General features: G+C 42.2%; 1 protein-coding gene across 1 annotated transcript; it reads left to right on the top strand.

Annotated features, from left to right (window-relative positions):
• Positions 1-6,150: 6,150 nt before the first annotated feature.
• LOC127918412 (intermembrane lipid transfer protein VPS13C-like) lies at positions 6,151-18,059 on the top strand. The gene is made up of 4 exons (XM_052501680.1): positions 6,151-6,299; positions 8,842-8,965; positions 17,112-17,195; positions 17,371-18,059. The coding sequence occupies exons 2-4, from the start codon at positions 8,849-8,851 to the stop codon at positions 17,470-17,472; spliced, it is 303 nt and encodes a 100-aa protein (XP_052357640.1). The 5' UTR covers positions 6,151-6,299; positions 8,842-8,848; the 3' UTR covers positions 17,473-18,059.
• The last annotated feature ends 203 nt before the right edge of the window (positions 18,060-18,262 follow it).

The following is an 18,262-nucleotide window of genomic DNA, read 5'->3' as shown; positions in this document are numbered from 1 at the left end:
CGTGGACACTGGGATCAACCCTACTCCTCGCGTGCACACTGGGATCAACCCTATTCCTCGCGTGGACACTGGGATCAACCCTACTCCTCGCGTGGACACTGGGATCAACCCTACTCCTCGCGTGGACACTGGGATCAACCCTACTCCTCGCGTGCACACTGGGATCAACCCTATACCTCGCGTGCACACTGGGATCAACCCTATTCCTCGCGTGCACACTGGGATCAACCCTACTCCTCGCGTGCACACTGGGATCTACCCTACTCCTCGCGTGCACACTGGGATCAACCCTATTCCTCGCGTGCACACTGGGATCAACCCTACTCCTCGCGTGCACACTGGGATCAACCCTACTCCTCGCGTGGACACTGGGATCAACCCTACTCCTCGCGTGGACACTGGGATCAACCCTACTCCTCGCGTGCACACTGGGATCAACCCTATTCCTCGCGTGCACACTGGGATCAACCCTACTCCTCGCGTGCACACTGGGATCTACCCTACTCCTCGCGTGCACACTGGGATCAACCCTATTCCTCGCGTGCACACTGGGATCAACCCTACTCCTCGCGTGGACACTGGGATCAACCCTACTCCTCGCGTGCACACTGGGATCAACCCTATTCCTCGCGTGCACACTGGGATCAACCCTACTCCTCGCGTGCACACTGGGATCAACCCTACTCCTCGCGTGGACACTGGGATCAACCCTACTCCTCGCGTGCACACTGGGATCAACCCTACTCCTCGCGTGCACACTGGGATCAACCCTATTCCTCGCGTGCATTCTGAACGCTCTTATCAACCCTACTCCTCGCGTGCATTCTGAACGCTCTTATCAACCCTACTCCTCGCGTGCATTCTGAACGCTCGGATCAACCCTACTCCTCGCGTGCACACTGGGATCAACCCTACTCCTCGCGTGGACACTGGGATCAACCCTACTCCTCGCGTGCACACTGGGATCAACCCTACTCCTCGCGTGCACACTGGGATCAACCCTACTCCTCGCGTGCACTCTGAATGCTCGGATCAACCCTACTCCTCGCGTGCACTCTGAACGCTGGGATCAACCCTACTCCTCGCGTGCACACTGGGATCAACCCTACTCCTCGCGTGCACACTGGGATCAACCCTACTCCTCGCGTGCACACTGGGATCAACCCTATTCCTCGCGTGCACACTGGGATCAACCCTACTCCTCGCGTGCACACTGGGATCAACCCTACTCCTCGCGTGCACACTGGGATCAACCCTACTCCTCGCGTGCACACTGGGATCAACCCTACTCCTCGCGTGCACTCTGAACGCTCGGTTCAACCCTACTCCTCGCGTGCATTCTGAGCGCTGGGATCAACCCTACTCCTCGCGTGCATTCTGAACGCTGGGATCAACCCTACTCCTCGCGTGCACACTGAACGCTTGGATCAACCCTACTCCTCGCGTGCATTCTGAGCGCTGGGATCAACCCTACTCCTCGCGTGCATTCTGAACGCTCGGATCAACCCTACTCCTCGCGTGCATTCTGAACGCTTGGATCAACCCTACTCCTCGCGTGCATTCTGAGCGCTGGGATCAACCCTACTCCTCGCGTGCATTCTGAGCGCTGGGATCAACCCTACTCCTCGCGTGCACTCTGAACGCTCGGATCAACCCTACTCCTCGCGTGCACTCTGAACGCTCGGATCAACCCTACTCCTCGCGTGCACTCTGAACGCCCTCGGATCAACCCTACTCCTACATTACATTTGCATTCTGAGCGCTGGGATCAACCCTACTCCTCGCGTGCATTCTGAGCGCTGGGATCAGTCCTACTCCTCGCGTGCATTCTGAACGCTCGGATCAACCCTACTCATCGTGTGCATTCTGAATGCTCAGATCAACCCTACTCATCGTGTGCATTCTGAACGCTCGGATCAACCCTACTCCTCGCGTGCACTCTGAGCGCTCAGATCAACCCTACTCCTCGCGTGCATTCTGAGCGCTGGGATCAACCCTACTCCTCGCGTGCATTCTGAGCGCTGGGATCAACCCTACTCCTCGCGTGCATTCTGAGCGCTCGGATCAACCCTACTCCTCGCGTGCACTCTGAGCGCTCAGATCAACCCTACTCCTCGCGTGCATTCTGAGCGCTCGGATCAACCCTACTCCTCGCGTGCACTCTGAGCGCTCAGATCAACCCTACTCATCGTGTGCATTCTGAGGACGCTCGGATCAACCCTACTCCTCGCGTGCACTCTGACGGGCGCTCGGATCAGTTACTCCTCGGGTGCACTCTGAACGCTCGGATCAACCACTCCTCGCGTGCACTCCAGAACGCTCAGATCAAGTGCCTGGATACTCCCAGCGCGTGCACTCTGAGGCTCGGATCAACCCTACTCCTGTTGCACTCTGAACGCTCGGATCAACCCTACTCCTCGCGTGCACTCTGAACGCTCGGATCAACCCTACTCCTCGCGTGCATTCTGAACGCTCGGATCAACCCTACTCCTCGTGTGCATTCTGAACGCTCAGATCAACCCTACTCCTCGTGTGCATTCTGAACGCTCAGATCAACCCTACTCATCGTGTGCACACTCAGATCAACCCTATTCATCGTGTGCATTCTGAACGCTCAGATCAGCCCTACTCATCGTGTGCATTCTGAACGCTGGGATCAACCCTACTCCTCGTGTGCACTCTGAACGCTGGGATCAACCCTACTCCTCGTGTGCATTCTGAACGCTCAGATCAACCCTACTCATCGTGTGCATTCTGAACGCTCAGATCAATCCTACTCATCGTGTGCACTCTGAGCGCTGGGATCAACCCTACTCCTCGCGTGCATTCTGAACGCTCTTATCAACCCTACTCATCGTGTGCATTCTGAACGCTCAGATCAACCCTACTCATCGTGTGCATTCTGAACGCTCAGATCAACCCTACTCATCGTGTGCATTCTGAACGCTCAGATCAACCCTACTCATCGTGTGCATTCTGAGCGTTCAGATCAACCTACTCATCGTGTGCATTCTGAACGTTCAGATCAACCCTACTCATCGTGTGCATTCTGAGCGCTCAGATCGTCTGTGCATTCTGAGCTTCAGATCAACCCTACTCATCGTGTGCATTCTGAACGCTCAGATCAACCCTACTCATCGTGTGCATTCTGAACGCTCAGATCAACCCTACTCATCGTGTGCATTCTGAACGCTCAGATCAACCCTACTCATCGTGTGCATTCTGAACGCTCAGATCAACCCTACTCATCGTGTGCATTCTGAACGCTCAGATCAACCCTACTCCTCGTGTGCATTCTGAACGCTCTGATCAACCCTACTCTTCGTGTGCATTCTGAACGCTCTGATCAACCCTACTCATTGTGTGCATTCTGAACGCTCAGATCAACCCTACTCATCGTGTGCATTCTGAACGTTCAGATCAACCCTACTCATCGTGTGCATTCTGAACGCTCAGATCAACCCTACTCATCGTGTGCATTCTGAACGCTGGGATCAACCCTACTCATCGTGTGCATTCTGAACGCTCAGATCAACCCTACTCCTCGTGTGCACTCTGAGCGCTCAGATCAACCCTACTCCTCGTGTGCACTCTGAGCGCTCAGATCAACCCTACTCATCGTGTGCATTCTGAACGCTGGGATCAACCCTACTCCTCGTGTGCATTCTGAACGCTGGGATCAACCCTACTCCTCGTGTGCACTCAGCAGACAATCTGGCAACGCTCTGGATTTGACTCCAGATTTGAATTTTACAAACACACACCCGAAATCGTCAAATGTTTAGCTAGTCACTTGTTATGCTAACAAGCTAGCACGCGGTTGCATAGCAACAGCGTCAACTTCCGGGTAGACAGGCGACGCTCTAGTACGCTCAACTGAAACGATACCGTTTGGTTTACAGTATACTAAAGTGAACTAATAGTATATACTCATTAAGTATGTAGTGTAAAGTATGGTAGTATGGGTATTAGAACACAGCAGTGAACTAATAGTATATAGTATATACTCATTAAGTATGTAGTATACAGTATGGTAGTATGGGTATTCGAACACAGCAGTAAACTAATAGTATATAGTATATACTCATTAAGTAGGTAGTATACAGTATGTTAGTGTGGGTATTCGAACACAGCAGTGGACTAATAGTATATACTCATTAAGTAGGTAGTATACAGTATGTTAGTGTGGGTATTAGAACACAGCAGTGAACTAATAGTATATAGTATATACTCATTAAGTATGTAGTATACAGTATGGTAGTATGGGTATTCGAACACAGCAGTGAACTAATAGTATATACTCATTAAGTATGTAGTATACAGTATAGTAGTATGGGTATTCGAACACAGCAGTAAACTAATAGTATATAGTATATACTCATTAAGTAGGTAGTATACAGTATGTTAGTGTGGGTATTAGAACACAGCAGTGAACTAATAGTATATACTCATTAAGTATGTAGTATACAGTATGGTAGTGTGGGTATTAGAACACAGCAGTGAACTAATAGTATATACTCATTAAGTATGTAGTGTACAGTATGGTAGTGTGGGTATTCGAACACAGCAGTGAACTAATAGTATATAGTATATACTCATTAAGTAGGTAGTATACAGTATAGTAGTATGGGTATTCGAACACAGCAGTAAACTAATAGTATATAGTATATACTCATTAAGTAGGTAGTATACAGTATGGTAGTATGGGTATTCGAACATAGCATTGAACTAATAGTATATACTCATTAAGTATGTAGTATACAGTATGGTAGTATGGGTATTAGAACACAGCAGTGAACTAATAGTATATAGTATATACTCATTAAGTAGGTAGTATAAAGTATGGTAGTATGGGTATTCGAACACAGCAGTGAACTAATAGTATATAGTATATACTCATTAAGTATGTAGTATACAGTATGGTAGTATGGGTATTAGAACACAGCAGTGAACTAATAGTATATACTCATTAAGTATGTAGTATACAGTATGGTAGTATGGGTATTAGAACACAGCAGTGAACTAATAGTATATACTCATTAAGTATGTAGTATACAGTATGGTAGTATGGGTATTCGAACACAGCAGTAAACTAATAGTATATAGTATATACTCATTAAGTAGGTAGTATACAGTATGGTAGTATGGGTATTCGAACATAGCATTGAACTAATAGTATATAGTATATACTCATTAAGTATGTAGTGTACAGTATGGTAGTGTGGGTATTCGAACACAGCAGTGAACTAATAGTATATAGTATATACTCATTAAGTAGGTAGTATACAGTATAGTAGTATGGGTATTCGAACACAGCAGTAAACTAATAGTATATAGTATATACTCATTAAGTATGTAGTATACAGTATGGTAATATGGGTATTCAAACACAGCAGTGAACTAATAGTATATAGTATATACTCATTAAGTAGGTAGTATACAGTATGGTAGTATGGGTATTCGAACATAGCATTGAACTAATAGTATATAGTATATACTCATTAAGTAGGTAGTATACAGTATGGTAGTATGGGTATTCGAACACAGCAGTAAACTAATAGTATATAGTATATACTCATTAAGTATGTAGTATACAGTATGGTAATATGGGTATTCAAACACAGCAGTGAACTAATAGTATATAGTATATACTCATTAAGTAGGTAGTATACAGTATGGTAGTATGGGTATTCGAACATAGCATTGAACTAATAGTATATAGTATATACTCATTAAGTAGGTAGTATACAGTATGGTAGTATGGGTATTCGAACACAGCAGTGAACTAATAGTATATAGTATATACTCATTAAGTATGTAGTATACAGTATGGTAATATGGGTATTCAAACACAGCAGTGAACTAATAGTATATAGTATATACTCATTAAGTAGGTAGTATACAGTATGGTAGTATGGGTATTCGAACATAGCATTGAACTAATAGTATATAGTATATACTCATTAAGTAGGTAGTATACAGTATGGTAGTATGGGTATTCGAACACAGCAGTGAACTAATAGTATATAGTATATACTCATTAAGTAGGTAGTATACAGTATGGTAGTATGGGTATTCGAACACAGCAGTGAACTAATAGTATATAGTATATACTCATTAAGTATGTAGTATACAGTATGGTAGTATGGGTATTCGAACACGGCTCATGTATTTGTATGTTTTCACACATGGACACTGCTCCTTCAGAGGTCAGAGATCAAGCAGCTGGAAGGAGAGATCTTCAGAGAACACTGTTTGTACCCTGGACACAGGAAGACCAACGTCATAGTGACCAACAGGTACATTATGGGAAACTTCAGTTCAACGTAACTCGTGCCTCAGGGGTAGACATTTTGTGTTTGTATATTGGAGATACTGGTTTGGGAAGACACTTTACCTGAAAAGGTCTTTTTTAACAAATTGTGCGTTCAAGGAAAGTATTCAGACCCCTTGACTTTTTTTCCACATTTTTGTTACTTTAATTCTAAAATGGATTAAATAAATACAAATTATCATCAATCTACACACAATACCCCATAATGACATCACAATACCCCATAATGACATCACAATAACCCATAATGACATCACAATACCCCATAATGACATCACAATAACCCATAATGACATCACAATACCCCATAATGACATCACAATACCCCATAATGGCATCACAATACCCCATAATGGCATCACAATACCCTAAAATGACATCACAATACCCCATAATGACATCACAATACCCCATAATGGCATCACAATACCCTATAATGGCATCACAATACCCTATAATGGCATCACAATACCCTATAATGACATCACAATACCCCATAATGGCATCACAATACCCTATAATGACATCACAATACCCCATAATGGCATCACAATACCCTATAATGACAAATTGAAAACAGGTTTGTAGACATTTTTGCAAATGTATTACAAATAAATAAATATAAATACCTTATGTATGTAGGTATTCAGACCCTTTGCTTTACATAACTATTCAGACCCTTTGCTATGAGAATTGAAATTGAGCTCAGGTGCATCCTGTTTCCATTGATCATCCTTGAGATGTTTCTACAACCTCATTGGAGGCCACCTGTGGTAAATTCAATTTGATTGGATATGATTTGGAAAGACACACACAACACATCATGGTCCAATCAATGTAATTTACCACAGGTGGCCTCCAATCAAGTTGTAGAAACATCTCAAGGATGATCAATGGAAACAGGATGCACCTGAGCTCAATTTTGAGTCTCATAGCAAAGGGTCTGAATTCGTTATGTTAATAGGGTATTTCAGTTTTTTAATTTGTAATAAATTAGCAACATTTTGTAAAAACCTGTTTTAGCTTTGTCTTTGGGTATTGTGTTTAGATTGATGAGGGGGAAAAAAGTATTTAATCCATTTTAGACTAAGGTAACGTAACAAATTGTGGAAAAGGGAAGGGGTCTGAATACTTTCCGAATGTGTGTAAAACTACAGGACCAGTCAAACGTTTGGACACAACTACTCATTCCAGGGTTTTTCTTTATTTTCAACTATTTTCTACATTGCAGAATAATAGTGAAGACATCAAAACTATGAAATAACACATATGGAATCATGTAGTAACCTCCAAAAAGTGTTAAATAAATAAATATATTTGAGATTCTTCAAAGTAGCCACCCTTTGCCTTGATGACAGCTTTGCACACTCTTGGCATTCTCTCAACCAGCTTCACCTGGAATGCTTTTCCAACAGTCTTGCAGGAGTTCCCACATGCGGAGATCATCCATTCACCACCTCTGCATCTTACGAAGACATTGCGGTTGGAACCGAAAATCTCATATTCGGACTCATCAGGACAGATTTCTACCAGTCTAATGTCCATTGCTCATGTTTCTAGACCCAAGCAAGTTTCTTCTTGTTATTGGTGTCCTTTAGTAGTGGGTTTCATAGCAGCAAATTGACCATGGAGGTCTGATTCACACAGTCTGCTCTGAACAGTTGATGTTGAGATGTGTCTGTTACTTGAACTCTGTGAAGCATTTATTTGGGCTGCAATCTGAGGCTGGTAACTTTAATGAACTTATCCTCTGCAGCAGAGGTAACACTGGGTCTTCCTTTCCTGTGGCGGTCCTCACGAGAGCCAGTTTCATCATAGCGCTTGATGGTTTTTGCGACGGCACTTGAAGAAACTATCAAAGTTCTTGACATTTTCCTCATTGACTGACCTTCATGTCTTAAAGTAATGATGGACTGTCATTTCTCTTTGCTTATTTGAGCTGTTCTTGCCATAATATGGACTTGGTATTTTACCAAATAGGGCTATCTCCTGTATACCACCCCTACCATGTCACATCACAACTGATTGGCTCAACCGCATTAAGAAGGAAAGAAATTCCACAAATGTACTTTTAACAAGGCACACCTGTTTATTGAAATGCATTCCAGGTGACTACCTCATGAAGCTGGTTGAGAGAATGCCAAGAGTGTGCAAAGCTGTAATCAAGGCGAAGGGGTGGCTACTTTGATAACACATATGGAATCATGTAGTAACCAAAAAGTTATTTCATCGTTTTATGTCTTCACTAAAATTCTACAATGTAGAAAATTGTTTTAAAAAACTAGAATGAGTAGGTGTCTCCAAAACTTTTGACTGGTACTGTAGATAGACAGACGGATACGATATAGAGTATATCTACAGTATCTACATATTCATTAAACAGTTCATTGTGTATGAATTAACGTTACTGTCGATGAAGTAGAATTATTGTAATATTGAGGTTGTGTCATGTATATTCACCCGTTATCAACCTTCCTGCCCCCGCGACATCTCTTCTCCTCCTACAGGAGAGTGATGTGTGTGAAGGAGGTGGAGTTTGTGGGACACTTCAACAAGGAGTGGGAGTGTCTGTTTGAGCATTTCTCAAGGCCTCCGTACGTGGAAGGAGGAGACCTGATGATCTACTGCAAGGTCTGCCTGACACGTTAAATAACATCCTTGGGTCCAGTCGGAACTATTTTAAAATTCACTCGCTCACTTACTTAGTTACTCGCGTCCTTATCTCCTTAAGTGTTGTATTGGACTGAATCTCTTTGTCTGATTGATGACAGGAACAGAACCAGTTGTATTGGACTGAATCTATAGGAACAGAACCAGTTGTATTGGACTGAATCTCTTTGTAGGTCTATAGGAACAGAACCAGTTGTATTGGACTGAATCTATAGGAACAGAACCAGTTGTATTGGACTGAATCTATAGGAACAGAACCAGTTGTATTGGACTGAATCTATAGGAACAGAACCAGTTGTATTGGACTGAATCTATAGGAACAGAACCAGTTGTATTGGACTGAATCTATAGGAACAGAACCAGTTGTATTGGACTGAATCTATAGGAACAGAACCAGTTGTATTGGACTGAATCTATAGGAACAGAACCAGTTGTATCTATAGGAACAGAACCAGTTGTATTGGACTGAATCTATAGGAACAGAACCAGTTGTATTGGACTGAATCTATAGGAACAGAACCAGTTGTATTGGACTGAATCTATAGGAACAGAACCAGTTGTATTGGACTGAATCTATAGGAACAGAACCAGTTGTATTGGACTGAATCTATAGGAACAGAACCAGTTGTATTGGACTGAATCTATAGGAACAGAACCAGTTGTATTGGACTGAATCTCTTTGTCTGACAACAGGAACAGAACATTGGACTGAATCTATAGGAACAGAACCAGTTGTATTGGACTGAATCTATAGGAACAGAACCAGTTGTATTGGACTGAATCTATAGGAACAGAACCAGTTGTATTGGACTGAATCTATAGGAACAGAACCAGTTGTATTGGACTGAATCTATAGGAACAGAACCAGTTGTATTGGACTGAATCTATAGGAACAGAACCAGTTGTATTGGACTGAATCTATAGGAACAGAACCAGTTGTATTGGACTGAATCTATAGGAACAGAACCAGTTGTATTGGACTGAATCTATAGGAACAGAACCAGTTGTATTGGACTGAATCTCTTTGTCTGACAACAGGAACAGAACCAGTTGTATTGGACTGAATCTATAGGAACAGAACCAGTTGTATTGGACTGAATCTATAGGAACAGAACCAGTTGTTGGACTGAATCTATAGGAACAGAACCAGTTGTATTGGACTGAATCTCTTTGAATTGGACTGAATCTATAGGAACAGAACCAGTTGTATTGGACTGAATCTATTTGTATTGGACTGAATCTATAGGAACAGAACCAGTTGTATTGGACTGAATCTATAGGAACAGAACCAGTTGTATTGGACTGAATCTATAGGAACAGAACCAGTTGTATTGGACTGAATCTATAGGAACAGAACCAGTTGTATTGGACTGAATCTATAGGAACAGAACCAGTTGTATTGGACTGAATCTATAGGAACAGAACCAGTTGTATTGGACTGAATCTATAGGAACAGAACCAGTTGTATTGGACTGAATCTATAGGAACAGAACCAGTTGTATTGGACTGAATCTATAGGAACAGAACCAGTTGTATTGGACTGAATCTATAGGAACAGAACCAGTTGTATTGGACTGAATCTATAGGAACAGAACCAGTTGTATTGGACTGAATCTCTTTGTCTGACGACAGGAACAGAACCAGTTGTATTGGACTGAATCTATAGGAACAGAACCAGTTGTATTGGACTGAATCTATAGGAACAGAACCAGTTGTATTGGACTGAATCTATAGGAACAGAACCAGTTGTATTGGACTGAATCTATAGGAACAGAACCAGTTGTATTGGACTGAATCTCTTTGTCTGATGACAGGAACAGAACCAGTTGTATTGGACTGAATCTATAGGAACAGAACCAGTTGTATTGGACTGAATCTATAGGAACAGAACCAGTTGTATTGGACTGAATCTATAGGAACAGAACCAGTTGTATTGACTGAATCTATAGGAACAGAACCAGTTGTATTGGACTGAATCTCTTTGTCTGACAACAGGAACAGAACCAGTTGTATTGGACTGAATCTATAGGAACAGAACCAGTTGTATTGGACTGAATCTATAGGAACAGAACCAGTTGTATTGGACTGAATCTATAGGAACAGAACCAGTTGTATTGGACTGAATCTATAGGAACAGAACCAGTTGTATTGGACTGAATCTATAGGAACAGAACCAGTTGTATTGGACTGAATCTATAGGAACAGAACCAGTTGTATTGGACTGAATCTCTTTGTCTGACAACAGGAACAGAACCAGTTGTATTGGACTGAATCTCTTTGTCTGACAACAGGAACAGAACCAGTTGTATTGGACTGAATCTCTTTGTCTGACAACAGGAACAGAACCAGTTGTATTGGACTGAATCTATAGGAACAGAACCAGTTGTATTGGACTGAATCTATAGGAACAGAACCAGTTGTATTGGACTGAATCTCTTTGTCTGATACAGGAACAGAACCAGTTGTATTGGACTGAATCTATAGGAACAGAACCAGTTGTATTGGACTGAATCTATAGGAACAGAACCAGTTGTATTGGACTGAATCTATAGGAACAGAACCAGTTGTATTGGACTGAATCTATAGGAACAGAACCAGTTGAATTGGACTGAATCTATAGGAACAGAACCAGTTGAATTGGACTGAATCTATAGGAACAGAACCAGTTGTATTGGACTGAATCTATAGGAACAGAACCAGTTGTATTGGACTGAATCTATAGGAACAGAACCAGTTGTATTGGACTGAATCTCTTTGTCTGAGGAACAGAACCAGTTGTATTGGACTGAATCTCTTTGTCTGATGACATGAACAGAACCAGTTGTATTGGACTGAATCTCTTTGTCTGATGACAGGAACAGAACCAGTTGTATTGGACTGAATCTATAGGAACAGAACCAGTTGTATTGGACTGAATCTATAGGAACAGAACCAGTTGTATTGGACTGAATCTATAGGAACAGAACCAGTTGTATTGGACTGAATCTCTTTGTCTGACGACATGAACAGAACCAGTTGTATTGGACTGAATCTATAGGAACAGAACCAGTTGTATTGGACTGAATCTACAGGAACAGAACCAGTTGTATTGGACTGAATCTATAGGAACAGAACCAGTTGTATTGGACTGAATCTATAGGAACAGAACCAGTTGTATTGGACTGAATCTATAGGAACAGAACCAGTTGTATTGGACTGAATCTATAGGAACAGAACCAGTTGTATTGGACTGAATCTATAGGAACAGAACCAGTTGTATTGGACTGAATCTATAGGAACAGAACCAGTTGTATTGGACTGAATCTATAGGAACAGAACCAGTTGTATTGGACTGAATCTATAGGAACAGAACCAGTTGAACTGAATCTATAGGAACAGAACCAGTTGTATTGGACTGAATCTATAGAACAGAACCAGTTGTATTGGACTGAATCTATAGGAACAGAACCAGTTGTATTGGACTGAATCTATAGGAACAGAACCAGTTGTATTGGACTGAATCTATAGGAACAGAACCAGTTGTATTGGACTGAATCTATAGGAACAGAACCAGTTGTATTGGACTGAATCTATAGGAACAGAACCAGTTGTATTGGACTGAATCTATAGGAACAGAACCAGTTGTATTGGACTGAATCTCTTTGTCTGATGACAGGAACAGAACCAGTTGTATTGGACTGAATCTATAGGAACAGAACCAGTTGTATTGGACTGAATCTATAGGAACAGAACCAGTTGTATTGGACTGAATCTATAGGAACAGAACCAGTTGTATTGGACTGAATCTATAGGAACAGAACCAGTTGTATTGGACTGAATCTCTTTGTCTGATGACAGGAACAGAACCAGTTGTATTGGACTGAATCTATAGGAACAGAACCAGTTGTATTGGACTGAATCTATAGGAACAGAACCAGTTGTATTGGACTGAATCTATGGGAACAGAACCAGTTGTATTGGACTGAATCTATAGAACAGAACCAGTTGTATTGGACTGAATCTATAGGAACAGAACCAGTTGTATTGGACTGAATCTATAGGAACAGAACCAGTTGTATTGGACTGAATCTCTTTGTCTGAACAGAACCAGACATGAACAGAACCAGTTGTATTGGACTGAATCTCTTTGTCTGATGACAGGAACAGAACCAGTTGTATTGGACTGAATCTATAGGAACAGAACCAGTTGTATTGGACTGAATCTATTTGTCTGACAACAGGAACAGAACCAGTTGTATTGGACTGAATCTCTTTGTCTGACAACAGGAACAGAACAAGTTGTATTGGACTGAATCTATAGGAACAGAACCAGTTGAATTGGACTGAATCTATAGGAACAGAACCAGTTGTATTGGACTGAATCTATAGGAACAGAACCAGTTGTATTGGACTGAATCTATAGGAACAGAACAAGTTGTATTGGACTGAATCTATAGGAACAGAACCAGTTGAATTGGACTGAATCTATAGGAACAGAACCAGTTGTATTGGACTGAATCTATAGGAACAGAACCAGTTGTATTGGACTGAATCTATAGGAACAGAACCAGTTGTATTGGACTGAATCTATAGGAACAGAACCAGTTGTATTGGACTGAATCTCTTTGTCTGACGACATGAACAGAACCAGTTGTATTGGACTGAATCTCTTTGTCTGATGACAGGAACAGAACCAGTTGTATTGGACTGAATCTATAGGAACAGAACCAGTTGTATTGGACTGAATCTATAGGAACAGAACCAGTTGTATTGGACTGAATCTATAGGAACAGAACCAGTTGTATTGGACTGAATCTCTTTGTCTGATGACAGGAACAGAACCAGTTGTATTGGACTGAATCTATAGGAACAGAACCAGTTGTATTGGACTGAATCTACAGGAACAGAACCAGTTGTATTGGACTGAATCTATAGGAACAGAACCAGTTGTATTGGACTGAATCTATAGGAACAGAACCAGTTGAATTGGACTGAATCTATAGGAACAGAACCAGTTGTATTGGACTGAATCTATAGGAACAGAACCAGTTGTATTGGACTGAATCTATAGGAACAGAACCAGTTGTATTGGACTGAATCTATAGGAACAGAACCAGTTGAATTGGACTGAATCTATAGGAACAGAACCAGTTGTATTGGACTGAATCTATAGGAACAGAACCAGTTGTATTGGACTGAATCTATAGGAACAGAACCAGTTGTATTGGACTGAATCTATAGGAACAGAACCAGTTGTATTGGACTGAATCTATAGGAACAGAACCAGTTGTATTGGACTGAATCTATAGGAACAGAACCAGTTGAATTGGACTGAATCTCTTTGTCTGACAACAGGAACAGAACCAGTTGTATTGGACTGAATCTATATGAACAGAACCAGTTGTATTGGACTGAATCTATAGGAACAGAACCAGTTGTATTGGACTGAATCTCTTTGTCTGACAACAGGAACAGAACCAGTTGTATTGGACTGAATCTCTTTGTCTGACAACAGGAACAGAACAAGTTGTATTGGACTGAATCTATAGGAACAGAACCAGTTGTATTGGACTGAATCTATAGGAACAGAACCAGTTGTATTGGACTGAATCTATAGGAACAGAACCAGTTGTATTGGACTGAATCTATAGGAACAGAACCAGTTGTATTGGACTGAATCTCTTTGTCTGACGACAGGAACAGAACCAGTTGTATTGGACTGAATCTATAGGAACAGAACCAGTTGTATTGGACTGAATCTATAGGAACAGAACCAGTTGTATTGGACTGAATCTATAGGAACAGAACCAGTTGTATTGGACTGAATCTATAGGAACAGAACCAGTTGTATTGGACTGAATCTCTAGGAACAGAACCAGTTGTATTGGACTGAATCTCTAGGAACAGAACCAGTTGTATTGGACTGAATCTATAGGAACAGAACCAGTTGTATTGGACTGAATCTCTTTGTCTGGAACAGAACCAGTTGTATTGGACCAGTTGTATTGGACTGAATCTCTTTGTCTGACGACAGGAACAGAACCAGTTGTATTGGACTGAATCTATAGGAACAGAACCAGTTGTATTGGACTGAATCTATAGGAACAGAACAAGTTGTATTGGACTGAATCTATAGGAACAGAACCAGTTGTATTGGACTGAATCTATAGGAACAGAACCAGTTGTATTGGACTGAATCTATAGGAACAGAACCAGTTGTATTGGACTGAATCTCTTTGTCTGACGACAGGAACAGAACCAGTTGTATTGGACTGAATCTTTAGGAACAGAACCAGTTGTATTGGACTGAATCTATAGGAACAGAACCAGTTGTATTGGACTGAATCTATAGGAACAGAACCAGTTGTATTGGACTGAATCTCTTTGTCTGACGACAGGAACAGAACCAGTTGTATTGGACTGAATCTATAGGAACAGAACCAGTTGTATTGGACTGAATCTATAGGAACAGAACCAGTTGTATTGGACTGAATCTATAGGAACAGAACCAGTTGTATTGGACTGAATCTACAGGAACAGAACCAGTTGTATTGGACTGAATCTACAGGAACAGAACCAGTTGTATTGGACTGAATCTACAGGAACAGAACCAGTTGTATTGGACTGAATCTATAGGAACAGAACCAGTTGTATTGGACTGAATCTCTTTGTCTGACAACAGGAACAGAACCAGTTGTATTGGACTGAATCTATAGGAACAGAACCAGTTGTATTGGACTGAATCTATAGGAACAGAACCAGTTGTATTGGACTGAATCTATAGGAACAGAACCAGTTGTATTGGACTGAATCTCTTTGTCTGACAACAGGAACAGAACCAGTTGTATTGGACTGAATCTCTTTGTCTGACAACAGGAACAGAACAAGTTGTATTGGACTGAATCTATAGGAACAGAACCAGTTGTATTGGACTGAATCTCTTTGTCTGACAACAGGAACAGAACCAGTTGTATTGGACTGAATCTATAGGAACAGAACCAGTTGTATTGGACTGAATCTATAGGAACAGAACCAGTTGTATTGGACTGAATCTATAGGAACAGAACCAGTTGTATTGGACTGAATCTCTTTGTCTGACAACAGGAACAGAACCAGTTGTATTGGACTGAATCTCTTTGTCTGACAACAGGAACAGAACCAGTTGTATTGGACTGAATCTATAGGAACAGAACCAGTTGTATTGGACTGAATCTATAGGAACAGAACCAGTTGTATTGGACTGAATCTATAGGAACAGAACCAGTTGTATTGGACTGAATCTCTTTGTCTGACAACAGGAACAGAACCAGTTGTATTGGACTGAATCTATAGGAACAGAACCAGTTGTATTGGACTGAATCTATAGGAACAGAACCAGTTGTATTGGACTGAATCTATAGGAACAGAACCAGTTGTATTGGACTGAATCTACAGGAACAGAACCAGTTGTATTGGACTGAATCTACAGGAACAGAACCAGTTGTATTGGACTGAATCTAGGAACAGAACCAGTTGTATTGGACTGAATCTATAGGAACAGAACCAGTTGTATTGGACTGAATCTATAGGAACAGAACCAGTTGTATTGGACTGAATCTACAGGAACAGAACCAGTTGTATTGGACTGAATCTACAGGAACAGAACCAGTTGTATTGGACTGAATCTACAGGAACAGAACCAGTTGTATTGGACTGAATCTATAGGAACAGAACCAGTTGTATTGGACTGAATCTCTTTGTCTGACAACAGGAACAGAACCAGTTGTATTGGACTGAATCTATAGGAACAGAACCAGTTGTATTGGACTGAATCTATAGGAACAGAACCAGTTGTATTGGACTGAATCTATAGGAACAGAACCAGTTGTATTGGACTGAATCTCTTTGTCTGACAACAGGAACAGAACCAGTTGTATTGGACTGAATCTCTTTGTCTGACAACAGGAACAGAACCAGTTGTATTGGACTGAATCTCTTTGTCTGACAACAGGAACAGAACCAGTTGTATTGGACTGAATCTCTTTGTCTGACAACAGGAACAGAACCAGTTGTATTGGACTGAATCTCTTTGTCTGACAACAGGAACAGAACCAGTTGTATTGGACTGAATCTCTTTGTCTGACAACAGGAACAGAACAAGCTGAAGTTCCAAAAGAGAGATGGACAGGAACCCATGAGAGTGCTGCACCTCAAGAACCCTGCCACCGCCCAGGTCCCGATAATACACCTTTATGTGTGTGTGTGTGTGTGTGTGTGTGTGTGTGTGTGTGTGTGTGTGTGTGTGTGTGTGTGTGTGTGTGTGTGTGTGTGTGTGTGTGCGCGTGTGCGCGTGTGTGTGTGTGTTCGACCCACAGTACCTAACGGCCTCTCCTCCTCCTCCTCTGTAGAAACTGTGTGAGGCCATAGAGCAGGCCCAGTCGGCCCAGAGGCAGCATCGGATGGTGAAGCAGAAATCACAGCGCTTTCTCAAACTGGGAGACAAGTGTTGATGTCATCGCCGGCCCGGCATGATGTCATGGTTACCCAGAATGATGTCATGGTTACCCAGAATGATGTCATGGTTACCCAGAATGATGTCATGGTTACCCAGAATGATGTCATGGTTACCCAGGCTGACGTGATCACTACTCAGTAGGTGATCACCACCCAGAATGATGTCATGGTTACCCAGAATGATGTCATGGTTACCCAGAATGATGTCATGGTTACCCAGGCTGACGTGATCACTACTCAGTAGGTGATCACCACCCAGAATGATGTCATGGTTACCCAGAATGATGTCATGGTTACCCAGCCTGACGTGATCACTACTCAGTAGGTGATCACCACCCAGAATGATGTCATGGTTACCCAGAATGATGTCATGGTTACCCAGAATGATGTCATGGTTACCCAGCCTGACGTGATCACTACTCAGTAGGTGATCACCACCCAGAATGTCACCACTGCTCAGCCAGTACACTGTTCCTCACACTGCTACTGTACTGCCCAGCCCAACACACTGCTACTGTACTGCCCAGCCCAACACACTGCTACTGTACTGCCCAGCCCAACACACTGCTACTGCCCAGCCCAACACACTGCTACTGTACTGCCCAACACACTGCTACTGTACTGCCCAACACACTGCTACTGTACAGCCCAACACACTGCTACTGTACTGCCCAACACACTGCTACTGTACAGCCCAACACACTGCTACTGTACAGCCCAACACACTGCTACAGTACTGCCCAACACACTGCTACTGTACTGCCCAACACACTGCTACTGCCCAGC

This window comes from Oncorhynchus keta, unplaced genomic scaffold (genome assembly GCF_023373465.1).
Source record: "Oncorhynchus keta strain PuntledgeMale-10-30-2019 unplaced genomic scaffold, Oket_V2 Un_contig_14122_pilon_pilon, whole genome shotgun sequence".
NCBI lineage: Eukaryota > Metazoa > Chordata > Actinopteri > Salmoniformes > Salmonidae > Oncorhynchus > Oncorhynchus keta.
Note: the sequence above shows the minus strand (reverse complement) of the source record. Positions and strands in the feature narration are given on the sequence as shown.

Coding starts and splice junctions, on each gene's coding strand:
- LOC127918412 (XM_052501680.1), top strand. CDS start 8,849: ATGTGTGTGAAGGAGGTGGAGTTTGTGGGACACTTCAACAAGGAGTGG. Junction 8,966..17,111: donor ACCTGATGATCTACTGCAAG/GTCTGCCTGACA, acceptor GTCTGACAACAG/GAACAGAACAAGCTGAAGTT. Junction 17,196..17,370: donor AGAACCCTGCCACCGCCCAG/GTCCCGATAATA, acceptor CCTCCTCTGTAG/AAACTGTGTGAGGCCATAGA.